The 24,123-nt window shown below is 39.2% G+C and overlaps 1 protein-coding gene across 1 annotated transcript; it reads left to right on the top strand.

The window, feature by feature from the left end:
* The first annotated feature begins 786 nt into the window (after positions 1-786).
* On the top strand, positions 787-24,113 carry cmah (cytidine monophospho-N-acetylneuraminic acid hydroxylase). The gene is made up of 15 exons (XM_005475614.4): positions 787-849; positions 11,719-11,929; positions 12,008-12,099; positions 14,416-14,525; positions 14,759-14,949; positions 15,693-15,773; positions 15,857-15,923; positions 16,065-16,146; positions 16,225-16,362; positions 16,560-16,695; positions 20,398-20,541; positions 21,096-21,270; positions 22,089-22,205; positions 22,386-22,501; positions 23,050-24,113. Exons 2-15 carry the CDS (start codon positions 11,724-11,726, stop codon positions 23,216-23,218), a joined length of 1,824 nt encoding a protein of 607 aa, XP_005475671.1. The 5' UTR covers positions 787-849; positions 11,719-11,723; the 3' UTR covers positions 23,219-24,113.
* The last annotated feature ends 10 nt before the right edge of the window (positions 24,114-24,123 follow it).

Genomic DNA, 24,123 nt, shown 5'->3' with positions numbered 1-24,123 from the left:
TTTTATCTTTATTGGTCGCTACCACATGTTCCTCCAAAATGGTTCTAATACATAGACGGTGCACACGTGATCAATGTTGTGTGAACATTTTTGATCATATGTGTTAGGAGACCTGGTCGTCGACCCAAAGTTTTGAGTTTTCATTATTATTGTACTTTGATTTTGCCTTTATTTATCATTTCTAGTCTTTTGGTTTCTTTGTTAGAGTTCTGCCTTCTGGTTTCTGTTCTGTGTTCCATGGTTGCTCTGTCTCCCCTCTCTGCTGTATCCCCCTGTCAAGTCCACGTCTCTGTGTTATGTTTCCTGTTTTACTTTGAAAGTCTTTGTTTCATGTCTGGTTATTCATGTTAATGTATCTGGTTTTGCTTCCCTTGTTGCCCTCCTGTTTCCCATTCCCTGATTGCTCCCTCTGTGTATTTTAGCCCTGTGTTTTCCTTTCTCTGTGTCGTGATCTCCATCATCCCATGCTGTGGGTTCGGTCCACCTGCCCGCCTGCCTAGTTTCTCTATTCCCAGTTTAGCCAGCTTTCTGTTTTTGTCATTTAGTAATAAATCTTTGTTTTAAGTCTGCACTATTGGGTCCATCATTCATCCTATCCTGCCTGCACACAGCCTACACATGACAATATGAGCCTGAAGCAAACAGCCTTGGTAAACAAAGACAGTTCAAGGTGTACTCAATTATTATTATTATTACAAGGTGTGTGCACGCGCTTATCTTACTGGATAAGGAGGAGAGCCCCTCCCCCTCCGACAGGACTTTTAAAAAATCAGACTTGACTGGTTTGACCTAAGTAACTTTGTACCAAGGTTCTTGAGAAGCATCTCTTTGAAAACTGCGTTTTTGAAGGTGAGTTGAATAGACTCTGACTTACTGTTAAAATGCTCTGAGATGGGATGCGCACTTTTCTGTTAACAAGCTGCAGCACCTGATGGCGCTGATGTGTTAATGTGCGTCTACACTCCACAAAGTGTTATTTGTACAGCTTAACAAATGTTTTGAAACATCATTAAGGTGTGAATAAACAGATTCATCAAAACATTTATTCATTAAGAGCCGAGAATACTCTCCTGCATTGGCAGCTTTAACAGTGTGGCTAAAGGCATGATGGCCTCTGGTTTTCAGCCTAGACTTTGTTGCATTAAGAGCATCTGGTTTGAAGATCTTAGTGGGGTTTTTTTTTAGGATTATACAAATGGAGAAGTTCTGTTAAATAGCTAGGCGCGATATTGTTTAAGATTTTATAAGTGAGTAAAAGAATTTTAAAATCAATGCGAAATTTCACAGGAAGCCAGTGTAATTTAGCTAAAACCGGAGTAATACAATCATGCATTCTGGCACCTGATAAAAGGCATGCAGTAGCATTCTGTACTGATTGCAAACGGTAGAGAGGGGAGTGAGGGAGGCCAAAATAAAGGGAGTTACAATAGTCCAGTCCAGAGGTCATGAATGCATGAATAAGCTTTTCAAGGTCCTTGGGGGAAAGAAAAGGCTTAGCTTTAGAAATTTGACGTAGCTGATAGAAACTGGATTTAACCACAGTAGATACTTGTTTCTCTAATTTGAAGGAGCTATCCAAGAGTGGATGATCTGATATCGTCGTGTTGGTGTTGTTCCCAGATCATCATGAAAATGTTGTTCTAGGTTCAGCATTGCAAGTAACCAATCACATTGTTGTGACATTATTCTTTTGCGCGCCAAGTCATTCGTGCATTTATGAAATTCCAATGTTGCAAGGACAATATCAATTCTGCTTAGCGTTTATTAAAGGGTCAGGGTCAGGGTCCGTTGATCGGCGGACAGAGGTTTCGATTTCTCGCAGCTTAAGTACAGTTTTTTGTTTTACGGCGGTTTTTCCCGAAGTCGCAAAAGTATGACGTCACAGCATTCTGACTGGTCACTTGCAATGTTGATCCTGGAACAACATTTAGTATGATGATCTGGGAACAACACCAACACGACGATATCAGATCGTGCATCCAAGAGTACCCCAAGGTCTTTTACAATGTGGGAGAGGTAGCTAGCAGGGGGGCCAAGGGTATCGGTTAGTTGGTTCAGAGGGTTATGGCTGTCAAAGACAATAACTTCAGTTTTACTCTCATTCAAAGTAAGAGAGTTTTGAGATAATTAAAAACCCTTAACAAAGCTGTCTCAGTACTATGTCAAGGCTTAAAGCCAGACTGGAACTTTTTAGTAATACCATTGGTATCTAAGAAGGTCTGAAGTTGTTTACAGACCACGTTTTCCAGGATCTTTGACATAAACAGAAGTTTCGAAATCAGCCTTTAATTTGAAAGAACACTGGAGTCAAGATTAGTCTTCTTAATAATGGGTTGAACAACAGCATGCTTGAAGGCAGACGGTACACAGCCTGAGGACAGTGATGCATTCAATATAAATAAAATACAGAGCCCAATAGTATTCAGGGCTTCCTTGAAAATATGGGCAGGGAGAATATCATGTGAGGAATTGGAGATTGTTAATGCTGGGCTTACACTGTGCGATGTTTGGCCCATTTTGAGCCGATTTTTCAGTCGTGCGACCGTTTTGGTGATTGGCCCGAGTTTGGCCTTCATCGTGTGTCGTACATCGTGTAGTATACATGGGGTAACGAGAAGCAATTAACACTTCACGACCAGCTCCCAATCATCATTCGCTTGGTCGGGAGGATTTCAAACCTGTTTGAAATCCTCCCGACCGTCATGAGGGTGTCACCTCAGCCGCTCACATTGAGCACGTGCAAACACATAAATGTCGGTGAAAAAGACGGAGTAGCACAGCAGTGCAGCGTGTGATCTGGACACAAGCGATGGAGGCACTTGTAGAACTTTGGAAAGCTCATCCGAGCCTTTCCGATGTGGCATCACAAAATTATCACGACCACAACAACCGTGAAAATAGTTGGATCTACACCGCTGCTCAATCACAGCTGCCTGATCAATGTTTTTCATTAGCAATTTAGCAAAGTTGATGGTGGTGAGTGAAAGACAGAGAGGGAGAGCGAGCGACAGAATTTCCGTTATAACCTTCATTTTATGGACGCACAGTGTGAGCACTCAGGTCGCATCAGAGCATCGGGTCGTATAGTGTGAGACCCTGCATCGTGACCTATGAACTTCTAACCCCTGCGAGTCAATCGTGCAGTTTGAGCTGAAGCTGAATAACGCAACTGAAAAAATCGCACAGTGTATGCCCAGCTTAAGTGATCAATTATTTCCTTTACATCCGAAAGAGAGACAGCCTCAAACTGCTGAAAGACAGCAGAGCATCTAGAAACTGGCACTTGATGTGAGACTACCGATTAAAAACGGGGCTCTTAAAGTTGTAATTTTATCAATAAAATACCTTAAAAACTTTCACAAAGGGCCGGAGAAGCCTCCTTATATGCGATGGCACAAGAAGTAATCAGAGTTAAAAATGTTAAAAAGGGCACGAGGCTTGTGGAAATTGGTCCAAATAAGACCTGATAGGAAGGCAGATTTAGCAGTTTTCACAGTCTTCCGATATTTCGACAAACAATTATAGAGGATTTCCACTGACACTTCAAGTTTGTCCTTTTTCCACTTCCTCCCAGCATGACTGCATTTGCGCCTGAGAGCACAGGTAGTTTCATTCAGCCAGGGTTGGCGTAAAGACTTAGTACGCTTAGTCTTTGGAGGAGCCACAGTGTCCAGGATAGAGGAGCATGTGGAATTAAAAGGTTGGTAAGCTCATCAACTGATAAATCCACAAGACGGATGGAGTCAGAGAGGGCAGAGTTGCCCAGTCACATCATTGTACAGTCACATTATAGAAAACACTGCATGTACAGAAAACAAAATAGTAAATAAAAAGGTCAAGGCTTTCATACACTTTATTTAAACATGTACTTGTTGAGGCCATCTTACAGTGTTGTGACAGCAGCCATCACTCAGGTCTCTGTGAAAAGCACTGATGGCCAATTTATCAAGTGTCATGAGACTTTAGCAAAGAACCTAAAACTGAGCTTGTGGTTTATTGTTAGGCAGTGGAGCTAGTTTTGGTCGTTATGCAAATACAGTATACTGTTTAGTAAACCCAGGAACCCTGCAGTATGCTGCGACTGAAGAAATCATTTAATGAGTGACAGAAATGTACTCTCTGTATCCAGAAGAACTTTTTAAAATTTGTTCCAGATTGGAGGCTTAAACTACAACAGCCTTTTGGTCTCTTATATCAAAGGCTGCACTTAGGTCACTTTAAATTCAAAGGAAATACTTATCTCTAAAGTGATGCATTAATTTCATTAAACAAACTACACTTTATATAGAAGATGGCTTTCATGTATTTTAGTGTTGCCCAGCTTTGTTACAGGTTCAAACTGGGATCAGTCCAAAGTGTTGCAGTAAAATCCTTGGTGTTTAAGCAACATTACTTCAGTTGTATTTGAGGTAGAAAAAGAAATAAACTATGAGGGCAGGGAAAGTACCCAGTGCAGATTACTGGATTCATGTAGAATATATTAACAAAGAGATGTGTTTGTTGAGAAATATGCACAGAGTTTCAAAAACGACCTCCTACCATTGTTTTCATATAAGAAGAATATAGACCTAAGTTCACATCAGCGTTCTTGTTAATGACTCTGTCTGTCTATGGGTACATATTTCTTTAGCTTTTACAAATATGTGATTGTCATATATTTTATGGGAGTGTGTCATAAAGATGACGGTGTTTGTCTGCACACTAACATGGCAGATCACCTTGGTGTTCTGCAGATTCGTCTACACGTGTTTCTAGTTTTTATGTATGAACATAAAGCTGACAACATGTAGCAAAGATAAAAAGCAGCACAAAGACGCTTCAAAGTTATCACCGCACACTGTTAAAAAAAACATCTTAAAAAAACAGTAATATTCCTGCAGCTAGGGCGCCAAAATACTACCGTAAAATAACAGAAAATAATTTTCTCATAAAAATACAGTTATTTTCAGTAATGACAATACAGTTTGTTGCCCTAATTTTACATGGGATTCTGCCTGTTTCACGTGCTTTCAGACATTAAATTAGGAACATACATCAAACAATGACATTACCTATAAACAAGGTCAATGAATGTGGCAATATGAATAATATGTCTGTGAAGATTCTCAGTCATCCAGGTCATCGTAGTCAAAGGAGTGTGCAAAGAAAAAAGCGTCTGGACTTCTTTAAGTTGCTTGAAGACGTTTCACCTCTCATCCGAGAAGCTTCTTCAAAAGGGGGTCATATGATTTTTGGGTTTTTCTCTGTATGGATTATTGTAGGGTCTACCTTATAAGAAAGCACCTTGAGGCGACTGTTGTTGTGATTTGGTGCTTTATAAATAAATTGAACTCAATTATTTCTGTTGACATTCCTTAAGCAACCATACTGTATCCAAATGACTCATATATTTCATCCTTGGTCCCAAATTGGTGGGTAAATGTGTTCTTTTTCTTTTCTTTTTCTAACTGTGTTTAAGTTGTATTCCTATTGATAAGAAATTTGAGTGGCCAAAGAAAAAGAATAGAATAGAATAGAATAGAATAGAATAAACCTTTATTATCCCACAGATGAGAAATTTGGGTGCTACAAAGCTTTTATAGCAGGGGGAATATAAAATATAAAAGGAAGACACAGGGTGGTCCTATACACATAAGCAACTGAAGTATATACAGGTAACAATGTACAGAATATGTATAGAAAAACTGAAGCTGAGCTATGTATAAAATGTACAGTAAACAAACAAGCTGGTGAGTAAGCTGACCAAAAGAATGTTAAACTGTGTTATAGAGTCTGACAGCTGCTGGTAAGAATGACCTGCGGTAGCGCTCCTTCCTACACTGTGGGTGTAAAAGTCCACTGCTGAACGAGTTGCTCAGTGTTCAGTCTCATGCAGGGGGTGGGAGGTGTTGTCCATGATGGATGTTAGCTTAGACAACATCCTCTCCTCCCCAACCTGCTCGATGGACTTCAGCAGACAGTCCAGGACAGAGCTGGCCCTCCTGACCAGTCTGTTGAGTTTCCCCCTGTCCCTCTCTGCCATTCCACCACTCCAGCAGACCACAGCATAGAAAATAGCAGACGCCACCACAGTGTCTTAAAACGTCCTTAGGAGTGTCCTGTTCACCCCAAAGGGTCTCAGCCGTTGTAGCAGGTGGAGACGAGTTAGACCCTTTTTGTAAAGTGCATTTGTGTTCATGGACCAGTCCAGTTTGTTATTGAGGTGAACACCCAGGTATTTGTGCTCCTCCACCATTTCAATGTACAATCCCTGGATGTTCGCTGGTGTAATAGAGGGTGGCTTCTTGCTGAAGTCAATCACCAGCTCCTTCGTCTTACTGGCATTGATGCAAAGATGGTTCTGTTCGCACCAGCTGACAAAGTCATTGATCACCCCCTTGTATTCCAGTTCGTTTCCCTTCGACACCCGACCCACAATGGCGATGCCCTCTGAGAACTTCTGGAGATGGCAAGTATCTGTGTTATAACTGAAGTCTGCAGTGTACAGGGTGAAGAGGAAAGGGGGGAGTACTGTTCGTTGTGGGGCCCCCGTGCTACAGACTACCACCTCAGACACACAGTCCCACAGCCTCACATACTGGGGTCACCTGGTGAGGTAGTCAATAATCCACGAGGACAGCTGATGGTCCACTCCCACTCCCTGCAGCTTCTCCCTTAGCACTGAGGTTTGGATTGTATTGAAGGCACTGGAGAAATCAAAGAACATGACTCTCACAGTGCACCTGGAACTAATGGGAAAGGGAATAATGTTGGTGATAGAGAAAATTCTCAATGCAGATTACTGAACTGATGTAGAGGCTGATATGTATTTGTTAAGCAATGTTCATAAAGGGATTTATAAATGTTTACATTTTTACGAATGTTTACATTCATTTGAAGAATTTAGACCTACGTTCAGTCTTTTGTCCTCTATGTGTACAGAGTTCTTTACCTTCTGAAATTATGCCAGTGCCATTAGCTATCTCATATAGTTTATGGGAGTGTGTCATAAAGATGTAGATGCCATAAAGAAGCAGCTGAAGATCAGGTAAAGATTAAGATTACCTTTGCCAAAGTAACGACTGAGAAACGAGGTCAGTTTGGATGACACCTTTGAAACTGTGAAAACATCATCAGAGTTGATGATCACAAACAAATAACTAGTCAGTTAAAACTAGCAACCAGAGTTCTTTTTTCATTTTGTGTGTTTATGTGTTTTTTGACTTTCAAGATTTTTAAAATAAACATTTTCATTGATTTGACCCTCACTGGTGGATTTAAAATCCATCTCAATAGAAATTTAGGTTAACTTAGTCCTCCAACAGCCTCACTGTACAAAAACTTGTAGACTACTCCACACTACTCCTACACATGAGTACAGGTTTTGAGTCACTTTAGGAAAAGTAATCAAAATGTGTGCTGAATAGTTGAAGGGAAATAAAATGCCAGGCCCAGATGGCTTTCCCTCAGAATGGTATAAAATCTTTAAACATATTATTACACCGTTACTGAAATCCTGTTTTAATTATATCTTGGGGCGTGGCAAAATACCAGTATCATGGAACCAAGCTCTTATCGCTGTAATACCAAAGTCTGGAAAAGACAAAACTGAATGTAGCTCCTACAGACCTATATCAGTATTAAACATAGACTATAGAATATTTGCGACAATATTGACCAAGCGACTGGAACCTATACTCCCCGAACTTATAGATACTGATCAGACAGGATTTGTCAAGAATAGACAAACACACGATAACATACGACGGACACTTCATCAAACTAATTATATGAAAAACATAGAGTCAATCGTTCTTAGCCTTGATGCTGAAAAAGCCTTTGATTCTGTTAGATGGGAGTTTTTATTTTCTTTTTATTCTAAAATGCTTTGGTTTTAATAACCAGAGTATTAGTTGTTTAAAGATAATGGGGACCTCTCAGACTTAGTCCTTAAAAGAGGATGTAGACAGGGCTGTTCTCTTAGCCCTGCTCTATTTGTACTGTTTATTGAACCACTGGAGCAGGTCATTCGAGAATGTGAGGAAGTTACAGGTGTTACCATCAGCGGCAAAGAGTACAAGGTTTGTTTATATGCAGATGATGTCCTGGTGACTCTTAGGCTACGTCCACACGTACACGGGTATTTTTGAAAACGGAGATTTTCTGTTTTCATTTTAAAAAATAATCCCGTCCACACGTAAACGCAGACATGAAGGGAAACGCTGCTAAAGCAACAGGTGGTGATATATTCCTAACCGTGTAGAAATGTTGGCCAATCAGAAGTCTACAAGCCTCGGTAGGAAATAGTAAACAAAGATGGGGCATAGAAGCAGAACCGAGTCGTATGTGTGGAGGGACAGTAACTGTGTGTGTATATGTAAGCATTTAAACACTGCAGAGAGTACAATTAACAGTAACAGTATTGTAGAAATTCATTTCACCAAAACAATAACGTGGCGCACAGTGTGACGTCAAAAAAGGCGCACACCTTTGACGCTGCGTTTTCTCCGTTTTTCTCGTCCACACGTAAATGCAAAAACGGAGTTTTCGAAAATATCCACCCTGACAGGCGTTTTTAGAAATCTCCGTTTTCAGTGACCAAAAACACCGTTTACGTGTGGACGAAAGGTGCAAACGCATAGAAAAATCTACGTTTTCAAAAATACCCGGGTACGTGTGGACATAGCCTTACTAAACCCGATATTAGCCTACCAATATTACTATCTTTGCTCAATACGTATGGCTCATATTCTGGTTACAAATTAAATCTTCATAAAACTCAAATTCTTACCTTTAAATATAAACCAAACAAATATATTCTTAAACTCCTAAAGAATTATTGGAACAAGAACTTAATTAAATATTTAGGGGTTCAACTGCCCAAAGAATCAACCGATATTTGCAAATTTAATTATACCCCTCTAACAGTAAACATTAAAACAGATTTTGACAGATGCTTGCTACTGCCAATAAATATGCATAACAGGATTGAATTAATAAAAATGACGATACTACCTAAACTGCTTTATTTATTCCTGGCATTGTCTGTTGAGGTGTCCTCCAGGCAATTTATCAAATGGAAAAGAATGTTCTCAAATTATATTTGGGGAAAACACAGACCTAGACTAAAGTATGAGACATTGCAATTACCTAGAAATAAAGGAGGCATGGCTCTTCCATGTCTAGAAAATTATTATAAGACTGCACAGCTTAGAGTCCTGATTGCATGGTGCGACTCAACATGTGACGCCAAATGGAAAGAAATAGACCAGGCGGAAGTTCATGTCCCTCTTCCGGCTATTCTTGGGGATAAATCTTTGTTACAGTCATTTTTAAATAAGGTATCCTACTGCATAAAAGTACCACTGAGTACCACTGAGGTTTAAGGAACTTAAAGATAAAATGTTTGAAAGAGACGTGAGAATACTATGGTGGCCAATATATGATACAGCACTCACCCCTGCAAATATCGACAGTAGGTTTAAAACCTGGTGCAACCTAGGTATCATCGCATACTGGAAAATATCATCTGAAAAAGGTTTAGATACCTTCCAACAAATGTCAGTTAATTACAATTTGGAGAGAGGTGATTTTTTTTTAGATATCTCCAATTAAGATCTCATTTTATTAAGGATATTATGTCTAAGGAGTAAAGCTCTTTAGTCCAAATCTTTATAAACATATGTAAAGGGAATGTCATGGTCCTGGGTCGGTGACCCATTGTTTTTGGTTGTGTACTTTTACTTTTGATAGTTTTTGTATTATGACTGTTGTTTTGGGTTTCCTAGGGTTTAGTGGTGTTCCCTCTGTTTGGTGTCTTCCCTGCTTGTGTATCCCCTTAGTGTAGTAGGTCTGTGTTTAGTCCGCGTCTCTGAGTCTGTGTCATTACTGGTGTGTGTATTTATAGTGTGTGTTCACCCATCCTCATGGCTGGTTCGTCTGTGTTGTTCACCTCCACTTTCTTGTGCATTCTCCCCGCATTGTTCTCCCTGCATCTCTGTTTCACGTCTCAAGGTTTCAGGTTTGTTTTTGCTTAGCTTTTCCCAGTTTAGGTTACTCTTAGGTTTCGGTTTTCATCCACCTCGTCCCTGTTTCTTTCACCTTTTTGTTAATAAAGCTTGCTCTCAACTTAAGCAGTCTACATTTTGGGTCCATTAATAATTCACACACGGCTTGCCCCGGCAACCCGTGACAGGGAAACTGCTAAAAACCCAAATTTCCATGATCAACTCAACACTACAAACAGAAAGCAAATTGTCTACCACCTATATAAAATTAGATTCGAGAAAGAGGCCGGAATAGAGTTATCCGAAGAAGATTGGTCTAATATATGTAAAACTATAGCCACTACTTCTAGCTCCGAACTATGGAGAGAAGTCACTTGAAAGAACACTATGAGGTTTTTTTTTATCACACCTAAGATTACAGAACATCAAAGCAAAAATTTTGACCAAGGAAAATGTTGGAGGAGATGTGGATATACTTAAGCAGGCCATTTCTATATTTTTTGGGAGTGTCCTAAAATCTCCCCCTACTGGTCAGTTGTGATTGAACACACTAAGCAGATAATTGGGTCACAGCTTGAAGGGAGTTTCAGTGTTTTTTATTTAGGCAATATACCAAACAGACTGAAGAAACAGGATAGATACCTGGTACAGATACTACTGGCTGCCAGCAAGAAAGCTATAACACGCAAATGGCCGAATGAGGAACCACCAACTGTTATAAGATAAGATGGCCTTTATTAGTCCCACAGGTGGGAAATTTGTTTTGTTACAGCAAAAGTGCAAAGTTATGTAGCAGAAATTAGAAAACACTGGAATGCAATAAAATACAATAAAATAAAATAAAATACTATATACAATAGAATAAAATAGAATAGAATAATATATACAATAGAATAAAATAGAAATACAAATACTATATACAACTGAGTAGGAAAATACAAAAACAACTTCGTCAGAAGAAGAATTGCACGTATAGCAGTCTTATTGCACATGTGTGGGTTTGTGTGTTTGATCAGCTGCAAAAGTCTTTATTGTGGAGTCTGACAGCAGTGGGGAGGAAAGACCTGCGAAATCTCTCCGTCCCACACCGTGGGTGCCGCAGTCTCCCACTGAAGGAGCTGCTCAGTGCTGTCACAGTCTCATGCATGGGGTGGGAGATGTTGTCCAACAGGGATGACAGCTTAGCCACCATTCTCCTGTCACTCACCACCTCCTTTCGGACTGGACAGAAATAATACACAAAATTCACACTATGGAATGACTAACCTTCTCTTTGAGACTATCTTCATAAAAATACGAGCAATATTGGGAGAAATGGAAATGTTTTCACAGAGAAATGACCCTAGACTCCCTGATTTTCTCCCTGATGACACTTTTTTTTTGTCTGGTTTTTTTTTGCTTTGTTTTTTTTGTTGTTGTTGTTGTTGTTTTGTTTTAATTTATTTATATTGATCCTGCCTGTGTTACTTCATGCTTAAATGAAAAAGAAAAAACAAAAAAACCCAATAAATATATAGTTTTAAAAAAAAATGTGTGCTGAATAATGACATTTGGGCTTTTTTACTTGTACTTAAATAACAAATTTGACCCCAACAGCATGTAAGGGTTAATATATGCAACGTTCTTTTCAGTATCTGAAGTCTGTCATTTGAATCAATCCTATTGTAAGATTCTTTGTGCTAGCACTAAATACTGTGAGTTAAAATTCTTCTTTTTGATTCTTAACATTTAGTTGCAATGGCCTCTCAAATAGCAAAGGTGTTGTTGTCATTGGATGCTGAAGCAGTCGGCTCGCTCAAAGAAGGAGTCAATTTCAAGAAAAGCCCAGAGGACGGCAAGTGTTACATCATTTTTAAGAGCAACAATTACTTTAAAGCATGCAAAAACCAGTGCAAGCATCAAGGGGGGCTGTTCGTCAAAGACGTCGAAGACCTGGATGCAATGTGAGAGCAGGAACAGATTTCAGAGATTATCCGTTGTCGACTTTTGATTATAGCTGACAGAACTGTCTGTTCCCTCAGGACTGTAAAATGCACCAAACACAACTGGAAATTAAATGTGTCAACAATGAAATATGTGAACCCGCCCGACAGCTTCTTGCAGGATGAGCTCGGTAAGTTCTGTCTGCACAGTGCCATTTCCTGTATATTGATATTCCACTTCCTGCAATGTGAGCTGTGGATCTGAAATCTAAATATGCAAACTACAAAGCTGGATTATGGGATGTGTGGTTAGCTTGTAACTATAGCTCTTGCCAAAGTAGCCGCTAACAGTCAGAATAGAAACTACTTCCCTGCTTTTTTTATTTAAATGCTAAATTGGCAGAGGGCCCCTTCTAATGAATAATTTGACAATTTGTGCCAATAACTGCAATTGTGAAGCAATGTCAAACTAATTCTTTCCAACAGACATTTCCCATGCTGCACATGAGTGGGGTGTAAACTTATTAATGTAATTTTCTTCTCTGCAGGGTAATTTTTCCCTTAAAGAATAGTAAATATAACTATTTATAATAGGAAATAGTAAATTGTTGAAAGGGACAGCTCTCTTAGCCCTCTGGTTTTATGCGCAGCCATGGAAACACATGCCATGAAGCTCCTACCACACAGTTTTGCTGATGTTAGTGTCGGTTAACTCCACAGTTATAGAATCAGCAGAGTGTCGCCAACTTCTGTGCACTATGCATCTCAGCACTCAGCAACAGCGCTCTGTGACTGCACTTGTTCTGATTAATCTGTGTCTCTCCCCTTTACTTGCATTATCTGGTTGTGTGGTGGTTGAATAAACACCCATCTGGACAATATAATGTTTTAAATCCTCAGTTAAACATTAGCCAGAAGTGCAGTTATCGTTGTTGTGCAGGTTTCCAGGAATTCAACAGTGGCCATAAATTGCTGTAAAGTACAATAAGCAGCGAGTTGGAGTTAAGGTTCATTTAAAAAGAAAATGTAGATATCCCGTCAGACAAATACTGTAACCAAGAAATCAGTGGCAAATATATTAAATGAGAGCAAACAAGAAAAAGACAGCAGAGGAAAATAATTTGATAAAGTAAAATATGCACGCAAACTAATGCAAAAAATACAGACAAGCAGTAATCAGGGGAAGTGGAAATATCAGGGAAACTAAGAGACAGTTATTCACGGGTTCACCCGCACTCCTGCTCTCTCACACAAATCTGATTCTGAATGTTTAAATAAAATCAAACTTTGGTTTGCGCTCAGTTTTCTTAAACTTGGTAAAAAGTGAATAATTCTTATTGACGCCAATCTAAATCAAACAGTTCAGTTTCATCATTTATTGATAACACAAATGTCAAATCTTCCTCTCAGAGTCTCTGTGTCAGCAGTGCTCTCTTCCTCACAGCACATACACTATCATCACAATATTAACCACCTTTGTTACTCCAAACGTACTGCCATACTTGCAGTGCTGTTGTCACACCTGTCTTGATTAGTGCAGCTCTCTTCTCTGCAGTCGAGGACCTGCTCTTAAACAGCTCCTTCTAATGTTATGTGCACACGGTGCATTACAGCACCGATTTGTCTGCTTCACTTCACTTATTTGTAACACAGTGGTGCAGTGAACACACTGCCTACTGTCTTCTCTTGTTGTTCTTACTCAAGTACAAACGATCCAGTCTGAAGCTAAAGCAGAATATAATTCAGCTTAACTTAGCTTTGAGTTATGTGGGAGCTAGAAGAGGCTTAGCTTCTCTCCCATCAGAGAAACACAAATCATAGGGTGGCTGTAGCTCAGGAGGTAGAGCAGGTCACCTATTAATCGGAAGGTTGGTGGTTCGATCCTTGGCTCCTCCAGTCTGCATGTCAAGTATCCTTGGGCAAGATACTAACCCCAAGTTGCTCTCCGATGCATCCATCGGAGTATGAATGTGTGTGAATGTAGTTAGAAAAAGCACTAAGTACAGATAAAGTGCTTGTGTGAATGGGTGTGATTGGGTGAATGTGATATGTTGTATAGAGCGCTTTGAGTACTCCGGGAGAGTAGAAAAGCGCTATATAAGAATCAGTCCATTTACTAGCTCGTTACCAGCAATCATTATTTGAACCCCTTTAAACGTGTTGTTTAGTTGAATCAGTAATATGAAATAGTTACTTACATACATAATGTAACTCAGTTATAAGAAAAATGGAAAAGGTGCTATAGTGAAGCTTGTATTGAACACTACAGTTTAAATGTATGTCAAGTAGTATGAATAGCTCTAATTAATGCATTTTATTTTATTGTATTTTATTGCATTCCAGTGTTTTCTAATTTCTGCTACATAACTTTGCACTTTTGCTGTAACAAAACAAATTTCCCACCTGTGGGACTAATAAAGGCCATCTTATCTTATTGAGAATAACAAAATAATAATAATATAAATGCCATGTAAGGACAACACCTGAGCTTGTTGTTGCACTCGCAGAGGTGGAGGTGTTGGATGATGGGGGGCTGCAGTTGGTGGAGCTGAGCCCTGTTGACCCCTGGATGGCTGATCCTCGAGAGCCTCTGGAGCTCCAGGAAGGAGAAGTCAAAGTACCTGTTTTGATATTACACTGTAAATCACAAGTATTTAACCACAGTTTTTGAGACAACACTGTTCATATTACTGTGCTACTCTTATGAAACTATTTGGCAAAATTATCTAAAATTTGAATTTTCTAAGTAATAATAATAATAATCTCAAATTTTCTTGATTGTGAATGAACGAAGAGTGAAAAGTGCATCAGCTGTCTCCGAAAATACATTTTGTTTGACCTTCCTGTCAGGTTACATACTTCACCCACGCCTGCATGGAGCTACAGTTTGGTGAGAGAAGGTTCATGTTCGATCCCTGGTTGAAGGGTCCTGCGTTTGCCAGAGGCTGGTGGCTTCTCCATGAGCCTCCAGCAGACGCCCTGGACAGACTTTGTGCTGCAGATCTCATCTACATCAGCCATATGCACTCAGACCACCTCAGGCAAGCTCTGCTAATGTTGTTAAATATACATACAAATAACTATTGCATATTACTGCTGATTTTATTTGAAGCAACTAAATGACTCAGAGAAAACACAGTACAGTGTCTACAAACTACTTCAGCTGTTCGATTCATCTGGACTGCACAGGCTTAGATACATTACAATGTTTGATCCATGACCAAAAAAGGAAAAGAGCACACACTGTATACAGTCATGGCAAAGGGAAGGGATACTGTTCTTAGATTAAAGGCTGTAAAAGGACTCCATCATATACAGGACACTGAATAACAATTCAGAAAGGACAAATATATAATATATAATGAAACCAAGACCAGATTACTTTCTTTATGATGTTGTGATATGTAAAACGTTAGAAGTGACTGTGCACGTAAAGGAATATTGTTAGCAAAGACAAATAAAATCATGCAAATAGTTCTATTGGTTATTTTGCAATGAAAACTATAGAATATAATTACAACTCTTAACATTACAGGATTTGTTTTCCTATAATTGTTTGTAATTAACAACGAGCTCATTCTGTGAAGAGCAATAGGAAGAAAAAGGAGTGGCTCATGACTTCACATGTAACTGTTAATGTCACTTCTGTCTACAAATGAAAAGAAACAAAAGCAGTTTTTGGAATATTAAATAAAATTGTTTCTTTCTGGTTAGAAACTTCAGAATCTACAAAGAGTATAATTTTTAGCCTTGGACACTGTTCATGTTGACCCTTGCTTTGTAGTTATCCCACACTGAAGGTCTTGGCAGAAAGGAGGCCCGATGTCCCCATATATGTTGGTGACACATCCAGACCTGTGTTTTGGTTAGTAATGAAGTGGAGCTCAATCTTCCCCATAAATTACAGAGGAAACGATCCAAAGTGAGTCTGCTATTCTGCTGTGACAGGTATTTGGAGCAAAGCCAAGTGAAGCTGACCAACATTAAAGTCACTCCCTTTGGTGTTTGGCAACATGTAAGTCACGCCTCTGTCATTTGGTCAAGAGTATTTACAATAAACATGTTTGGAAAATGTTGCATTGTAAAATCATTCATTCATTTACATTTTGGGGGAAATATGATTACGAAGTAAAATGGCTCTTACTGTCTCTTGCAGATTGATGATCACCTGAGATTCATGATCCTGATGGATGGTGTACATCCTGAAATGGACACCTGCATCATTGTTGACTACAAAGGTGTCATTTTGAATAATATCATTACTGATCCTGTGAAAATAAGTCTGATTAGGTTATAAAACTCAGTTTTGATTGCAGGTCACTTGATCCTCAACACTGTGGACTGCACCAGACCAAACGGAGGCAGGCTACCACAAAATGTGGACGTGTTGATGACTGACTTTGCAGGAGGAGCTTCTGGATTCCCGATGACCTTCTATGGAGGGAAATACAGCGGTGAGCCTGAGCTAGGTTAGCTTAGTTAGCTTTTAGCTCCACCTGCACACAGCAATGTCTAAGTTAGTCTTTTGACAGTTACATGTAGCTCTTTTAGCCACGTAGAAACTGACTTGTTTAACCGATATGTTGTGATCAACAGTGTCAAAGTGCACCAAACTGCTGAGATGAAGCAAATGTTGCTGATGTGTTTCCAGATTCCTGGAAGGCAGAGTTTATCAAGAATGAGAGGAAGAAGCTGCTGAATTACAAAGCTACACTGGTGAAATCCCTGCAGCCCAGGATCTACTGCCCATTCGCTGGATACTTTGTGGAGGCTCATCCATCAGACAGGTGGCAGGGCTCGCAAAATTTCAAAATCCCTGGTAGCCCTTCGGGCAGGGACTCTTCAGTTTGTGGTAGCCCAAAATAAATTTAAGTAGCCCGAATAAAAAAGAGAGCAATTTTTTGATTGATGTTTTGTTTCCTGTTTTGTTTCCGTTACAATATTAAAGTATAATATTGTAACGGAAACAAAACATTAATCAAAACATTGTTGAAACACAAATTAAACATTGTATAAAAGTTACAATCATCAACTCAAATACTTGGTTCTAATTGAACAGAAATTTCTATGCACTTGTAAGAACTGTGTAGAACATGAATCAGTCTGTGTCAGGTCCTGAATTTGGAATTTCCACTGAAGTCAAGGGTATGAGATAAGTGAAACCAAGATCTAGGACATTTTTTTTGAAGTTTGCAAAGACTGCTAAATTTTGCCAATGGTAGTTCACTCTTTGCAACATAGTACGCTGTTCTAAACAGATTTTTCAGGTTTATTTTTAGTATGTTCTTTGCAATTGGTGTTTGTTCTGGGAAAGATATTGCAGACTGAGCAATATTGCATTTCTCATGGGTTCTAATGGGGGTCTTTCTTAAAATTACTGGTCCCAGTAACAAAGGCGCTTGTCGACTCAGAAATCGAGGGAAAACCAACAACACACCCGGCAGAACATTATGTTATTTAAACGGGTGCACATAAGTGGTCCGCAGGTGCGCATTTGTTGTCAAAATAAAAGACGCGCACCAGATAAGAAGTTGCAACGCGCCTTTGCGTACATATAAAAGGCACTGTTTTTGTCCGCAGAGTGGGATTTTCACGGCATATTCTGCACCACATCTCTGTGTGTTCATCATTTGTTTGAAGCCAGCTCACCTCCTGCAACCACTTTTCCGAGAATACGCGCTTCTTTTGCGGTTCGGACTCCTCCTGACATTTCTTTGGAGGTGGAGGAACACCAAAGTAATTGCTTAAAGGAGCTTCTTCGACATCTTTAGGAGTTCTAAACAAATGTCTGTCCTCCTCCAGAAAATCTGGAGGTGCGCGTTGCAACTTCTTATCTGATGCGCATTTTTTTTTCTTTTTTTTTTTTGACAGTGAATGCGCACCTGCGGACCACTTATGTGCACCCCTGGTTATTTAGCTTGTCATATTCCAGCCACAGAAATTCTTTTGTCCATGAAACCATAAAGATGCACTTTCTTTTTCCCTCATAGTCTGATTTGTCATAACTTTTCCGTTTTGTGGTAGGCTTTTCTTTGGCTGTCACTTCTTCACCCTGACTTGTCTTATTTGGCTCAGCAGAGCTAAAATATATATCCTGCTGCTTTTACACACGCACTCACATAACGGTCAGCGATTCTCTGCGCAATCAACCTCTCACATGTTTAAGCTTGCTGTGGGAGATTTCACTTGTCAGGTTTGAATAGTAAGCTATGTGATAAGACGATGTCAGAGGAATTGGTGCGCAATTAATCGTCACTCACCAATCAGTGCTGCCGCTCTCTATACACAGTTCGCGCGATCGCAAAGTGAAAGCAAAAAACAAGCGCAAATTCAAACGCGATTTCAATATGTCACATATTGACAGTGGCTTCCCGATGCCAATGACATAATTACCCAGCTACATTTCCGAAAGAATGCAAAAACATTGACATATATTTTTCCTTCCTATGATAGCCCGACGGGCAGGGCAGAGATAGATTTTGGTAGCCCGACTGGAAAAATCGCTAGCCCCGGGACGTCGGGCTAGCGATTTTGCGAGCACTGGGTTTGTAACGAGGTTTGCACAGCATCAGAGATGCATCAATAAAGAGCAAAAGGGTTGGAATGACTTTTATGTTCCCTGACAGGAAGAATCCTCACAACAAAGTTAGCTGATCTGATGCAGATAGAGTCCAAGGTCAAAGCTGATGTGTAGTTCCTCTGGGCAACTTCATATTTAAAGAACAACTACATCCAATAACTGATAAAACAGAGTCTATATCTGGGATCCTCTTTGTATCTCGTGCCTATTTAACTGTAGCTCAGTTTCAGATGTGTATGAGCTGCAGTTTATCTCGGCATGTTAATCTACAACCAGGGGCGATTCCACGATCAGATCTTTGGGGGTGCTTTTCTGCTTGTTTCAATGTCAGCCTGCTACATTTTTACATTCTTAGGCTGCTCATTCTGACTTAATGCACTTACTTTTTGATGTGACTTTTTAGTAACAGATTGGAATTTTGTGCTGTAAGATTTATGAGTTTCATGCTCTCATAGTGGTACTTGGGAGAGCCTGACATTTTTATCAGGTGGTACACACTATAAAAAGTTTGAGAAACACTGATAAGTGTATGTGTGCTTTTGGAAAACATTTAAAGCTGCAGTACAGAATCTTTGAAACAAGCTTAAAACATTTTTAGAATATAAACAGAGCACTCTGCTTCTCTCTACAGCTCCTCACTCCACCAGGGCTGTTTGGCACTTTCTGATGTGGCAAATGTGGTGCACGTACTGCGGCAGTCATACAGACAACTGGACAGTCCAAAAGTTGGCCTACCTATTACTGGCTGAGGTTTTAGTAGAGTTGTGGCTGAACCACATAAAAATATATCATTAATTTTAATCTCCCCAATCAATGATAATGTTATGTTGGAATGTTGTTAAAGAGGGTCAAAAATGTTTCAACCCAGTTTGTTTTGACTTTTCACTTTCTCCTCACGTTCCCTCTTTCCTCTCTCCCTCTTTGGACTGACAATCATACACAAATAGATTGTATTGAATTAGATGAAAAAATCACATTGATATGAAAAATAAATACTATTAAGATCACTAATGAAAAAGTCCTCTCTCAGTGTACTTTCAACCAAAAGGCAAATAACCAAACCACATGAACATCTAATAAAAGATATAAATATTGAAACACTGATCCAACATTATTCTTGATTGACGGATCATTTGATTTTACACTTTTACCTGAATGTGGCTCCTGTTTTTGAAAAAACTTCCTTATATCCATTATGAACCTGGCTGTCTCTCTCTACACAGTCACACACACACACACACACACACACAAACACACGTCCTGTTTTAAGCCAGGCACTTACACCTCCGCTCCGCTGCGTCTCAGTCACCATCGTTCTGGCAGAAAGGGCGATAGAGCCAGAGTAGGGGAGAGGCGAGCTGGAACAAACCATTTTGGGGGGGGTTCTATAATTTTGTTGTTAAACTATTACTTCTCAACCAAGTACTGTATGGTTTTTATATTTTTTGTAGTGTATCACACAAACAGCAAATATTGTTAAAAGAAAAAGTAAGAAATCTTTGGGGGTGCCCCTGTCTACAACCACGACTCCACCTTCATGAGCTGCTCCTATTGTACTGAATTGTGTTTATAACTGTTCAGTTTATCATTAGTTTAAAATGTTCTAGCAGGTGTTTTATTGTTTTAGCATTCTTTCAGTCTCCTGTTGCCACTGTTCCAATATTTTTGAAACATGTTGTTGGCATAAAACATTGAAACTAAAGTGTTATTTTTCTCTCTGTTTGAGATTCTAGTTTTATTTACATCATACCCAACTTTTCTGCAAACAGACTTGTACGACACAGTCGTGGCCCGAACTGCCAATGACTGTTAAGTTACAGATGTAGCATTTAAATGGAAACATGAACCTAACTTGTTCTTCATGTGTCCTTTTACTTTTCTCTCTGTTTGTATTGTGTGTTGGGTGTAGATACATAAAGGACACTAATATCAAAAACAGTGCAGAGCACCTCAATGCACTCATTAATAAGCTGGCACCAGCAATCAAGACTTGGACACCGCAGCCAGGTGCTGTGCTGGACCTCGGCCTTGCTCTGAGAGACCCCACCAGCAGGTTGGAACAGCTCACATGTTTATCTGTGTTTTCATTCTTTGTCGCTGTGGGAAAGAAAGAGACTCTTATTCCATCTGTGGAATACAACTACATAAACCACAGACATTTAAACAGTAATGTCAGTAATTAAAAGGCCAGTGAATAAACAGGTCATTTTGTTTCTGAGAGTCTGATGAGAGTCTCACTGTCCAAACACTCACAGTCTGCACTGCAAATGTAAAATTCAAAAGCTTTGGACAGTAGCTTCAGCCTGTCTTTTTTAATCTTTATATATTTTGTATGTATGCAGTAACTGTGTATGACTTTTATTCTTACTAACCGAGTTACAACAAGCTACAGCTACTCAATTATCTCATGTCAATCAGAAAATCAGATCTGACTGCATGTCCATGTTATCTGCTGACATTATGTTATTACATTGTTTCAACTGTTATTATCACTACAAACAGCACAAGTAAGACAACTTGTAAAAAACTAAAATGATCACATAAATAACACCCAGGCGCTAAATGAAATACTTTCTTTACAACTGTCTTTGCTATGACCACCCATAGTGAGGCCATCACCAATCCACCAGCCGGTGCAAAACTCTACAAGGACAGCTGGGAGTTCTACTTGTATGTGAACGAGCTGAACAGTGCCATCAAGTCGGACATATTTAAACATCAAAGCTGGATCCAGTTTTATTACACGTGGGCTGGCTTTCAAAACTACAACCTTGTTGTGCGGGTAAATGTTCTGACCAGTTCTTCTGCAGAGCTGTTTGACTCTTTTTTTGGCATGAACTGTCCTGCAGTCGACAGATGAGATTTAAAGTATGCGGAGCGGAGGATGATTGGCCTGAAAAAAGATGATTGGACTAGATCAGTGATGTCACAATTAATTTGACAGTGAAATTGATGTGAAGCTGAGATTAGCCCCCAAAAACCTGGGACACTGACAGATGTGTGACTAAAGATCTTCTGTACTGAACTTATCCAACGAGCCAAGCTGTGAGCAATGTGATTATGAATGAAATGGGGTTTTTTTTCATGCACATAGTAGTGATTTGTGCATCATTTTACTTTCTGTTAACCTTGTAAACCATAAAATCCAATGGAAAAATGTAGAAGTTCAACAAAAACCAAAAGAACTGAGATGTTTTCATCTCTAACCCTTGTTTGATGAACATACCTTGGGCTACCTTATTGGGATTTTTCGTCCCTTTTTTACTTGTACTTTTTGTACTTGTAACTATGCTATGATAGAGACGGGTTTTCAGTGTTTTAAAGCATTAAATAGGTGTTTTTTTTACACCTGAGCAGAAATTTTATTTTTTATATGTTTTTTAATAATTCACAGCAGCCTCTGTAGTAATTTAGCAGAAGCTGGTAATACACATGCAGGTCGCATCCTTCAACGATGAAATTAAAAAAACAAAACAAAGATCTAGCTCTGTGCTCTGATTCCTCATCACCACTTCACTTCCTTCCAGCTGTTAATGATCTCCTTGGCTCACTCTTTTTTCTGTTGCATTGCTGTCTTACTCAGAATGTGTCTCTGTGTAGGTCATTGAAACAGATGACAAGTTTGAATGCATCACTGACGGTTATGACTATCTGGTGGACTTTCTGGATCTATCGTTCCCCACAAAGAGACCTGACAGAGAGCACGCCTACTTGGAGGTGAGTCACTAAACAAACAGACAGCAGCATAACAGGATGTGAATAATAGTGATTTCCTCGTGACTCCCAGCGTATCATGAGGAAATGATCACGTCTGCCATCTAACATCTGGAAAGTCCTGTTCTGCCTGGATACTTTATTTACATGCTGTTACGCTCATGCTTCTTGGTTTCATCTGAGATTAAAAACAGGATTGGAGTGATGAGGTACGTGGTGCTGCATGGCTGTCTGTGGGATGACCTGTACATCGGCTTTCAGAACCGCATCAGCCGGGACCCAGACATCTACCACCACAAGTACAGACGTTTAATCTCACATGTTTGAGAATTCTTTGTCATGCTGTTAATAGTTCGAATAACTATGCTGCATTTTCAGTGCGTTTTAGCTAAGCTTGAAGACTTTCAATGATAAATATCTGAACACGCTTACAGATTTAGTTACACATTAACATATCTGATTATACACACAGATCAAAATACACAAAACAGTTTATTTAGCAAAATATAATTTTGATCTATTTTAATTTATGTAGGAGGAGCACTCAGACACGTCTGTTTTTACAGCATGTATGTTGCCATGTTTATTTGGCTATTTTGTTAAGAATATTCATTTCCATTTTAAAGCCTAATAACTCTTAACTTAACTATCACAATCATGAAATGGTGGAAATGGAAAATCCTTGATGCTGCTCTCTTTTGACTAACTTTATAATTGCCTGCATGTGATCTATTTAGGGTATGTGTCAGTTACAGATAAAGAACAGTAACTTAGGCTACATCCACATGAACACTGTACTAGTACACTGTGAATGTATGAACTTCAATCACCTCGTGTTGCCCTCTAGGTTCTGGAAACACTTCCAAGCAGAGCTGCCACTTTGCAGGCCAGACTGGGAACAGTTCCAAAAACAGGTCTTCTACATCGATGAGTCGACCATACCTCTCAGTGATACAGGGATGGGAAATGACTGTGCCCTGTCAGGAATTGATTCTGGTTTGATTCTGGATTTGTGAAGGTCCAGTTACTGATTTCCTGATTTGATGTAATGCATATTAACTATGCAGTTCCAATTGGGCTTAGGTCACCGCTTTATATTAATGAGATAGCAAAGTAATCAATCAGACGGCTGTTAGGTAAGGAACTCAGCTCTGGGTGATCAGTCTTTAATAAACAAAAGACTGATTTTGCACATTTAATCATCTTTCAGATCAGGAAACCTGTTTACAATCAATTTCTATGAAGTATAAAATCTATTTTTTTACCTTAACAATGTTATGTAATTGACGGTAATAGAAATTTAATCTATTTTGTTATTAATCTGCATTCTCACCTGAATAACAAAACATGCTGATTCAATAACTTCTGAAAAATAGGAAACACATGAGTTGAGTTGCATGAATACAAGACACAAGGATGGCTATCAATCAAATATTTTGTTTTAATCTGCATAAAATTAAACAAAAACAAAACAATAACTAGTGTAAACTGTATCTACTTCGATGGATGAAATCAGTTTCTCATATATTTGACATTATCATTATTATTATCATTGTGAAATGAACAAGAATGCAAACGTGATTAAATTATTCATTGTGGCTTTGTTTGTTACACATGCTTAGTATGACTGTCAAGCTGTCAACAAATTTTTTCATTAAGTTTACATCGACTGTGGATTTGTCATTCGAACCTCTGGGGAAAAAACCTGATGTGAACAAACGAGTAAAACTGCAGATTTTTTGAGGAATCACTGATTAATCTTGAATGTAATGATTGTCTCACATATGAATAGTATAAAAACAATAAATTATGACTGTGACACCGGCAAAGAACTACACTGTGTCATGGTCCTGGGTCATGCGACCCAGTGTTTTGAGTTTTAGTTTATTTGGATGTTTATTGTTTGTTTAGGTTCATTAAG

This window comes from Oreochromis niloticus, linkage group LG17 (genome assembly GCF_001858045.2).
Source record: "Oreochromis niloticus isolate F11D_XX linkage group LG17, O_niloticus_UMD_NMBU, whole genome shotgun sequence".
NCBI classification, from domain to species: domain Eukaryota; kingdom Metazoa; phylum Chordata; class Actinopteri; order Cichliformes; family Cichlidae; genus Oreochromis; species Oreochromis niloticus.
This window is presented reverse-complemented; position numbering and strand designations above follow the sequence as displayed.

Excerpts from the sequence above, each read along its gene's own strand:
- cmah (XM_005475614.4), top strand. The coding sequence starts at position 11,724 with ATGGCCTCTCAAATAGCAAAGGTGTTGTTGTCATTGGATGCTGAAGCA. Across the intron at positions 14,950-15,692 it reads ATGCACTCAGACCACCTCAG|TTATCCCACACTGAAGGTCT; the intron begins GCAAGCTCTGCT and ends CTTGCTTTGTAG. Across the intron at positions 20,542-21,095 it reads CTGAGAGACCCCACCAGCAG|TGAGGCCATCACCAATCCAC; the intron begins GTTGGAACAGCT and ends GACCACCCATAG.